Genomic DNA, 10441 nt, shown 5'->3' with positions numbered 1-10441 from the left:
CCACTTGGCCAGAGTCTCCATTCCCAGAATGACATCAATGCCCTTGGTGTCTAACACCATCAGATCAGTACAGAACTCTACTCCCCTCAAAGAAACACTGACTCTCGGGCAGTAAGTGTGAGACCTCAACTGTCCTCCCGGTGAAGATACTAACAGGCACCTCTTTAATGTGCTAGTATGAATACCATGATGCTCGACAAAAGACTGAGTAATGAAGGAATGCGTAGCACCAGTATCAAAAAGCACTGTAGCTGGATATGAATTAACCATGAACGTACCAATAACCACGTTGGGAGCCTCGGCCGCTGACTCGGCCGTCACGTGGTTCACCCTGCCCTGTGCTGGCGCCCTGGGCTGAGCTGGGCGCCCCTGCTGTCCCGCCTGCGCCTTCCGGGGGCAAGCGTTGGCGTAGTGCCCCGGCTGGCCGTAGTGAAAGCAGGTGCGAGGAGGTCCCTGAGCCTGCTGTCCGGTAGGAGCTGCCGGACGTGGAGCCTGCGGTGCCGGTGGAGCCGGTGGAGCACGAGCCGGAGGTGCCGGTAACCTCGGGCCCTGACCTGCCTGCTGCTGTCGAGGCGGGTACTGCTGGGGTGGCCTCTGCTGGTACTGCTGAGGAGGCCGGTACTGAGGCTGGTACTGCTGGGGCTGCTGGAGTCGTGGGCGAGTGTTGCTGCCGGTAGCAACGGGGACAACCTTCCTCTTCTTGTCCTCCATCTCCAAGTGCTTACGCTCAGTGTTGAGCGCACTGTCAACTAGATGGTTGAAGTCGTCGAAGCGGAGGTTGAGCAGCGCGTACTGGAGGTAGTCCTCAAGACCCTCCATGAAGTGCTCCTGCTTCTTGCGGTCATCCGCAACCTCGGCAGGGGCGTAGCGTGCCAGCTGAAGAAAGCGATCACGATACTCCGTGACCGACATAGTCCCCTGAAGTGACAAGGACAGATAGATGTCGAAAGATTAACTCAAGTTTTCATAAGGATAGTACAAGGAGCATTAGCTCAAAAGAAAACGCTGAATGATTATTCTTAAGATTACCTGCTTCAGTGCAAGGAACTCCTTCTGCTTCATCTTCATAACGCCCGCGGGGACGTTGTGGCTGCGGAAACGCTCCCTGAACTGGAGCCAAGTGAGAGACTCGCGGTCATGGACCGGGTGGGACTCCCACCAGTCCAAAGCTGCCCCTCGCAGCTGTCCTGCTGCGTACAAGACGCGCTCACGATCATCGCACTGGGCGATGTCCAGCTGACGCTCCACTGCACGGAGCCAGTCGTCAGCCTGAAGAGGGTCGGACGTGTGAGAAAACGTCGGCGGGTGACCCCTCAGGAACTCAGCACGCCTGTCGCGAGGCTGCGGCGGTGGAGGAGGCGGAGGCTGAGTGTGAGCGTGCTGGAGAGCCTGAACGGTGTTGTTCAGGGTAGCCATCATCTGCATCTGGAGCTGGAAGTACTGCTCCGGAGTCAAGGGCGGAGGCATCGGGATCCCAGTACCCTGGTTGTTCTGACCCTGCTGCTGGCCAGAACCTGAACCGGTGCTCCTGGTGTTCACCATCTGATTTGAACAAAAGATTTCACGAGTAAGGATATTGCAGGAATAAACTCAGATGGATATGATAACTCTTTGCGGAAAAAGACTCAGCCATGATAAAGTAGACAGGATAGAATTGACTGTTTTACCCCCAACGATCTAACTCATTTTATTAATTAGTTAACTTTAACATCTGAGTGGTTTTCTTTAAGCAAATTTAAACTACTAAGCTATGCAATCATTCAAAGATCCAAATCAAACATGTAGCATAATAACAAGCAGACAATTTTCACGACTTAGCCGAGTTTAGCAAAAGACTCGACTAACACAACGCGTCGCGGAACGTGCTATCGTGTTATTATAAAAAGGTCACCTAGCTAACTCATGGTGGTCAGATGACTGATTCAGGCCAAATCTACGAAACTATTCTTCAGAGAGAGAAATCAAGGCAAGAAGGGTAAAAAGTCATAGAAGTCAAGGGGTATAATAGTAAAATAGTTTCAGCAGACAAGGATTGGTGAGAAGAAGTCCTAAAACTCGACCAGTTCTATCTAGGCTTCGTCCTACAGTCGATACGGCTCTGATACCACTCTGTAACACCCGGTTTATAAAAGAACATAAACCGAGCAATCATATACGTGCCAGGATCAAGTCACACGTATATACAACAGAATGAACAGTATATCATAGCACATATCACGTAAAAAGATATAATAAAGCGAATACGAATGTTATTTATTACAATAATGACAAAATGTCTGATACAGCGGAAGCGAAGTACAAAATACGAAAAAGCTCTCCGAAGCTGAAGCAGGGCGCCACAGGGACGTCGACTGGGAGACGAAGCACCTAGAAGTCCTCGTAGTCCTGGTAGCGCTGGATGAACTCCCTCGTGTCGGCAGGAACTGAGCAGCAATAGCGTATCCAAGAGGAAAAAGTAGAGAAGAGGCAAGAGTGAGTACACAACTTGTACTCAACAAGTATAACACAAACTATGAGGCTCTAAGGTTGGCTGACTCAACTGCATTAGCTTTTAAGTGTTGGCAAAATTTTATTAAAACTATTTACTACGAGTTGATGAATTACCATTAACCCAGTTACATAGTAATTAATTAGAATTAATTATACTACTACTGAGAACCATACCAAAACCAAGCCACCAAGATAAACCCCGAGAAGCACCTCCCTCGTCGGAAGGAGATAACTTCACTAATCAAAAGGAGGATCTGGGCCGCTCATAACCGTGAGCACGGCTAGTATACCAGTTTTACACTCTGCAGAGGTTGCACATCTTTACCCACAAGTCGTGAGCTACGCCAGTTGTTCATCACACTTCCTTAAGTGAGATGGCCAGCGACTCACTACGAGGCCTTTACAAAGAATCTCATTGGTAAGGCGTAACCGCGAGAGTTAGGTCGGCGACGATGGGGCCCACCTCACGGGGGTACAAGCACAGGTACGCAAACCAAGCACAGACCAGCCGGAGGAGCAGGGACCATTGAAGCTTACTACTCTTGCCCCGCAGGTAAGTTACTCCAAACCAAAAAGATCTAATTATTACGCCAAGTCTATCCCATTCTAGCCTTGTGGTAGCGCTGTTGTCCCAGGTTGTTGCTCTATGAACCGGTCCTTATGGAGAGTGGCCAACCAAGCACTAAGCACCGTGCTGGCCTCCTAAACCATGTTTCTACAAAAACATCTTTTAACGAGACGTGAGCCACTCATCCACACAGAGGGCCACTCTCAGAATTAAGTTCAAGTAAACCATTAATCAAATTAATTAAAAAGGACCAGAGTGTGTTGTAGCGCAGCAACCTAGCACAACTAACCAAAATGCAACCCAAAGGTATATATAAAGGATATAAAGTGGCTAGGAAAGTCCTTATTGGCATACAGTATTAAAATGCAGTATGAAAATGTATTTAAAAGTGATGGGTTGTTCATGTTATACTTGCCTTCCTCGTACTGCTCCTGCTGCTGCTCAAACTGATCCGAAGACGGCTGCTCCGGGTACTGGTACTGAGGCTCCTCAGATGGATCAACGTCTACTCACGAACACAAGGCCAAAACAATGCAGAAAATTAAGCATACAAGCAAACACTGACAAAAACTAAGAAACAGTACAAAAATACATGAAAACAGTGCACAAAACTATTCTAGAACTATTCTACACGTTACAACGATCGCGTGGACATAAAGAACGCTAAAAACGGAGCTAAAACGCATTTTCTAGGCCAAAAACAAGTTCTAGGGGCTTAATTGTAAGAAAACTGAAGTTCCAGGGGGTTTTCTGCTAAAACCAAGGACTAAAACGCAATTAAACCTTAGTTTCAGGGGCTAACGCGCAAAACCGGCGGCCTTGGACGGCGGGTTTGATTTCTAGAAAGCTCAGGGGGTTCTGTGCAAAGTTTTGGGCCGATCTGTAAATATTTTTGAACTAGCAAGGAGCGCGGGTTGATTCGAGAAAAACTCAGGGGCTCTTTAGAAAGAAAACCAGGCCGAACCGGTATCTAAAGATGTCAGCCGTCAGATCTGGATCTTGTGGCTCGGATCAAAGAGGTAACCTGTTCTAATCCTAAGCGTCCAAGGCAGATCGGGCGGCTGGGATTCAATTAGCGCGATGGGGCGGCGGTGCTCGCCCGCCGGCGACAAATCCCGCGGCGGCGCTTCACCAGGGCTCGACGGAGCTCGCTAATCCGGCTTCCAAGGGTCGATTCGGTTAGGATTTGGGGTCAGGGAGGGTATACGCGTCATGCGTGATCCACCTGTGGCAATAGCTAGGGTTGGGGTGGCTCAGGGGAGTGGATGCGACGGCAGCGGCGGCACTGAGCGCTGGGAACCCACCGGAGGGCGGTGTACCGGCGGTCCCAGGGGCTATGGCCCGTCCAAATTAGCGCCAAAGCGACAGAGAGGGTTTGGTGATTCTTACCGAGGCTTGGGACAGGTTGGGGCGGCGCTCAGGGTCGACGGCGCCGAGTCCGGCGGCGGGTTGCGGGCGGAGCTTCGCGGTCCGGACAGTGCAGGACTTCCCCGGGTTCCTGGGCTTCACGTGAGGGTGTGCGGTGTCCCTACGAGGCAAAATCCAGGGTCAGCTGGGGTCGATCCGCATCGGCGACGAGAAATCGCGGCGGAGGAGCTACCTCACCTCCGGGCGGCGCAAAGCAGGGGTACGAACAGCGTGCTCTGGCTCTGGATACGCAGGTAGAGGGAGAGTAGGGTGTGGGGAAGGCTCACGGGCCAAATAAAGGAGGAGGCCGTGAACCTCGGCGCGGGACGATGGCAGGCGCTCCGGTGATCTCGGCGGGATTGGGTTGCCGATTTGCGGATCGCGCAGATCACGCAACTGCCCGGCGGGATCCCGATCTCGGGCGGCTTCTAGAAGCGGAGGGCGCTGCCTGGTGGGTCTGCAGGGCTAGGGTGGGCCACGGCTTGGTCCACGGCGCAGGGGTGAAGCGAGCAAAGCGGAGCAGCAGCTCGGCGGGGAAGACGGGCCTGCCAAGCGGGCCCGCTCGGTCAGGGAGGGTGACGCGATGGGTCGCTGGCGGGGTGGGGTCCAGGTGGCAGCGGGGCGACGCGAGCTACCGGCCGAGCGGGGTGAGGCGGGGTGCGGGCTGAGCGCGTGGCGCGATGCGGGCCGAAGCGGAGGGGAGCGCTACGCGGGCTGGGCCGGCCGGGTGAAAGGGAGAGAGAGGAGGAGGCGGACCGGGCTGGGCTCGGGAGAGATGCTGGGCCCGCGCAGAAGGTTGGGCCGCGGGGAGGGAGGTGGGTTTGGGCTGGGAAGTTGGGTTTGGGTTTGTTTTCTATTTTCCTTTCTATTTTCTATTTACTCTCTCAATTCAAAACCTAATTCAAACAAAGTTTGAATTCAAATTTGAATTTGAATCCAAACCACACTCAAATAAAATTATGCACCAGCATGAATGCAACAAAAATTTAAACCTATGATAAATTTTAATTAATTAAGGAACAAAAATTAGATTAAATGCCAACTAAACACAATAAACCTTAGAAAATTTAACTAAAGCCAATTAATTTATTAACAAATGCTGAAATTTAAAATTAGGGTGTTACAGTCTCCTACACAGGTCCTTGCAAATAGACTTCCTCATGGCAATGGAGTTACTTGGGTATTCCATGATCCTGTGACTGGTTTTGTGCGCCACGTGAATGTGCCCAACATACCTCCTGTGGCACAGCAACAACCTAATCAGAGGTCAGCTCAAAGTAGTCATAGCAATGAGATGGTACTCTACCAATCACCATCCAATCAAGTCACTCAGCAAGTTGCGTGAACTGTATCGGCTGCTCAGCCGATGGCTACACCCAGTGCACAACCAGCAATGGCAGCTTTGCCGATAGCTTCACCAGCACTACAGCCAGCATCAACTGATGGTCAGCAGATTGACTGGGCATCCAAGATTGCTGAAGTGATGAGGGATCAATTTGGCTTGAAGCCAAAGCTGCAAAATCTGATGTACAGAAATTCATATCCAGCTGTGTATGATCAACTGCCGTTGCCCCACAAGTACAAGTTTCCAGATTTCACCAAGTTTTCTGGACAAGGGGTGGTCTCCACAGTGGAACAAATCAACAGATTCATCATACAATGTGGTGAAGAAGCTCAGAATGATGCGTTGAAAGTGCGTCTATTCTCTATGTCTCTCTCTGGATCGGCTTTTACATGGTTCACAACGTTGCCATCCAACTCTATAATATTCTGGGCTGATTTAGAGAAGCAGTTCCACCAGTTATTCTACTCTAGTATAGAGAAGATGAAGTTGCCCGATCTGACCAACTTAAGACAGAGGAACGATGAATCGGTCACTACCTTCATTCAGAGGTTCAGAGTTGTCAAGAATCGGTGCTTTAGTTTGGTTATGTCTGATCAGCAGCTTGCAGAAGTTGCTTTCCAAGGACTCTTGCAACACATCAAGGAGAAGTACGCTTGCCAAGAGTTCTATAGCATCAGTCAGATGGCTCACAGGATGACAGGGGAGGTCAAACCATATGAGCAGAAGAGAAGCAACTTTCAGAAGAAAGTCAATTTTGTTGACTACTCAGATGCTTCCGACTCAGATGATGACCAGATGGTGGAATCGGCCGAATGGGTTCAAAACAATAAGAAGCCGATCGCATGTCCGTTTGGTAACAAGGAACCTGAGAAATATTGGTTTGATATTACCAAGGCTGATAAGATCTTCGACCTATTGCTGTCAGAGGGACAGATTAAGCTGAAGCCGTATCACAAGATTTCGACAGATCAAGTGTTGAAGAACATCAAGTATTGCAAGTGGCACAATGCGACATCTCATGATACAAATTGAGCAGGGTAGACTCAAATTTGAGACACCCAAAAAGCCAATGAAGATTGATGGACACCCTTTCCTTGCTAATATGGTAGATGTTGGAGGGAAGAGGAATGCATTGCAGACAAAAGGTGCTTACGTTGCAGTCGGCCAAGGAGTCTGGAGCTATTGATCCTAAAGCTCAGATAACGGCCGATGAAGCTAAGGGCAAAGAGCTGCAACAGAAAGAGGAATCTGCGGCGCCAAAGAAGAAGGTTACGTCTCGGATGCTGCTGAACAAGTTCCATCGTGATCAAGAAAGATGACAGTACAGAGAGGAATCTGCATGATGTCCGCCTCGACCTCCTCTTCGTTTTCCCCAAGATCCCTATCGTCGCCGGCGAGCCTAGCCGCCGGGAATCCGGCCGATTCCTTCCTCTGTTCCTTTACTACGGCCAGGGACTTGGTTGTTAGAATTTGAGAAACGCCAGGGGGCTATCTGCTTAGTCTGTGACTCAAGTGAATAGTGTTACTAGGGACTTATTTGTTATTTCTAGCTATAAACTTTGAAATTCCATAGAAATTCGTAGAAAATTCAGAAAAATGTAAACCTTGATGTTTTGGAATCCTTGTGTACAGCTCTATGCAGTAGAATCAAAATATGATGGATGTTTGTTGAAAGTTTTTGCTGTACAAATTGATTTGTGTCTCTAGGTATATAAAGACTAGTTCTTTTATCTTTTTCTTAACTATTGCTTGAAGCCATGTCTTGCAGTGAAATTTTTTATGACGAATTACTCATGTGAATATAGTATTTCTATAGAAATTCCGTGGTCAGTTCTCATGTGTAGCTTTTTCTTTGATTTAATGTTTGTTTAGTAGACTTTAATTATAATAAATAGTTTATTTTGATGATAAATCCTCAAAATATTTATGAGTGTTATTTTTGAATAGTTTAGCTTGTCCATGAAGTTTGAGCCCCAGTTCATGAATAGAACAGAAGCTAAAAATGAATCTTATTAAATTGATGTCTGTTTTGTTTATTTTCTCTTAATTATTTATGTCCAGACTAAATTCCGAAAACTTTATGAGGTATTCATAATCATTTGACGTCTGTTCTGAAAAATTTTGAGCTTCATAACTTTTGTGTTTTGTTCTGTAGAATTTAATCTTGTTCTAGGTGTTATCTGAGGAAATGAATTGTTATGATTAAATGGGTGCATGAAATGACATGATTTTTATAGAGTAGATTTCTCTCTGTACATTCTGTTTATAGTAATTTTTTCTGAAATTGTTGTTGTTTATGTGCTGAGTTGTTTATTTATTAGCAAACCATAGTTTACTTGTTATAGGAAACCACTACAACTTACTTTATGAAGTTAGTAAGCATCTTTTGTGCCGTTGATCTTAATGCTTTGTGTAGTGAGATATGTTGAGTTACTACTCTATAAACGATTGCCCATGTGTGTATTATTTTTGTTTGCTTAGCTTCACCACATCGTGAGTGTTTTTATAATTTCATCTCTTGCATCACATATAGATACGTCTGCTCTATCGGATGGGACGTACGAGCTGATCCCGGATTCCGAAGGAGGTGATCTCGAAGCTCAAGTGAACATTTCTGTACTAACTGAAGCCCTGGACCAAAGTTCGGAAGAGCCCAGGGCTGAAATAGTTAGTGACTACCGAGAAGGCAAGCCCCGGACATAACCTATATTTCAAATTATTATCATTTACTATTATTACTTACTTGTGCATTTACAGTTCTTAGGATTTGAATTGAAACCTTAGATGCATGATCCTAGAAACCTATGTACTGAACACTAGACCTGAGTTTGAATAATTGCTAAGCTTATAGGACCGGTAAAAATCGAGTGAATGCCTGTCACTCGCGAGCTCTATAGGAATTGCTTGTTTACTTTCTGTTGTCAATATAAGGATGACGGACAGGGTTGTGTTCGATATCATGACCTTGTGTGAGACCCTGTCTGTGTTGATGAACTTGCTAAGGTCGCGGTGTGTGGTAGTGCTGGTTAAGTTTTTGAACGTACTAGCCACATGCCGTAAATATAGTACGCGGTAAGCCTAGTAGCCGATTGGACCGGGGACTGGATATACCTATCACTCTCTCTTTAGAGATAGGCTTTTAAATGTTATTGTTGATCAACACTGCGACTTCGAGGGACAAGGTTGGACCTTGGAGCCCTGTAGTCGGGGAGAGTGACCCTATCCACAAGCCGGAAAGAAAGGTCAACGGTTGTTTGGGAACGACCCGACGGTGTTCCAAACGTGTGTGTTAGGTCTGCCTGGCCAGGTTAACAAATTCGATTCGAATCGTCCGCTTCTTACGGTTTGGGACTGCTTGATCTCTTTGCCACACAGAGTAATAAGAGCAACATTATTATGATCAATCTTGATGTTTGATTAAAGATCTACCATGGTTGATTTGTAATTGCTTACATAGAATGGTTAATCAACTAGAATCTTGGAAGCTAAAATTTGAAAGTAAGGGCCTACTCTTTATTGCTTTTTAGCAAAAAGGAAAACCAGAGCCTCACAGAACCCTGCATAGTCTGGTTAGGTGGGCTACGTATACCCGTTGACGGTTAAGTCTTGCTGAGTATTAGAATACTCAGCCTTGCTGTTGAAACCCTTTTTCAGGTAAGAGTTTTGAGGACCAGGTCGCTAGTTTGTCTTGGCCCTGCTCGTTGCCTCCCGGCTGGTCCGTAGAGTGGGATACATCTTCGGCCGGCAATGACCTTGACGAGTGATACCATGCTTGGGCTAGCCTGGTATACTTTTGCGACGTGTTGTAGCCGTCGTGTTCTTTTTCCGCTGCTTTTCAAACTCTGAACTTACGGTTGTGGTTTGTATAACTGTTTTACTAAGTTTTGGTTTTGTAATAATGGTTTGAACTGGTTTGTAATCACTACTGATCTTGTGTTGTAAAATATGTGGTTGTAATATCTCTGGACTCGCCTTCGTGCGGGGTATGCTTGTTCGATCCGAGAACTGGTGGTTGTATCGGGATGTTACCCGACAGACCAAGAATTGTTCCGTTTGAAGTGCGTTTGAGCCGGTGTTGCCTTTATGGTGATGGTCTGCGCACTTGAGCCGGGATAATTCAGGTGGTTCTGCCACAGCTGGTATCAGAGCTGCAAGCGTACACCAGAGGTGTTGGAACCTTAAAAATCGTTTTCCGTATAAAATTTGACCAACAAGGTATTTCTAAAAAAACTACGTTGGATTCGTTAAGGGTTGTGCATAGAACGTAAAGTCCTAGGGAATTTACGGGAGTTACTAGGTGGCTATCTATGTATGGTTTATTTTATCTGACTTCTAGCACTTTACATTTTGTCAAACAATACTCACAAACAACCCTTGATTTTTGTAACGACGCACCTACGTTAAGGTAAGAAGGTAAGGATCCTCAGTCAGCTGAGGGAGTCCGACCTTCCCGTTGGTGATGCGAGCCGAACGCTGCCCTCAAGCAGTGGCTTACTTGAGGTGCTCCCAATATACCAACTATTAGTTGACTATATTGGAAGTAAAGTGTACTCAGTCAGCTGAGGGAGTCTGACCTTCCCGTCGGCGATGCGAACCGAACGCTGCGCTCAAGCAGTGACCTACTTGAGCTG

General features: G+C 47.1%; 1 protein-coding gene across 1 annotated transcript; it reads left to right on the top strand.

Moving 5' to 3' along the window:
* The first annotated feature begins 5858 nt into the window (after window positions 1-5858).
* LOC120653457 lies at window positions 5859-6842 on the top strand. The gene has a single exon (XM_039931206.1). The coding sequence runs from the start codon at window positions 5859-5861 to the stop codon at window positions 6840-6842; it is 984 nt and encodes a 327-aa protein (XP_039787140.1).
* Window positions 6843-10441: the final 3599 nt, after the last annotated feature.

Source organism: Panicum virgatum, chromosome 1N, assembly GCF_016808335.1.
Source record: "Panicum virgatum strain AP13 chromosome 1N, P.virgatum_v5, whole genome shotgun sequence".
Lineage (NCBI taxonomy): Eukaryota > Viridiplantae > Streptophyta > Magnoliopsida > Poales > Poaceae > Panicum > Panicum virgatum.
Note: the sequence above shows the minus strand (reverse complement) of the source record. Positions and strands in the feature narration are given on the sequence as shown.

Bases quoted from the DNA above. Each gene is read 5' to 3' on its own strand.
- LOC120653457 (XM_039931206.1), top strand. From the start codon at position 5,859: ATGGCAGCTTTGCCGATAGCTTCACCAGCACTACAGCCAGCATCAACT.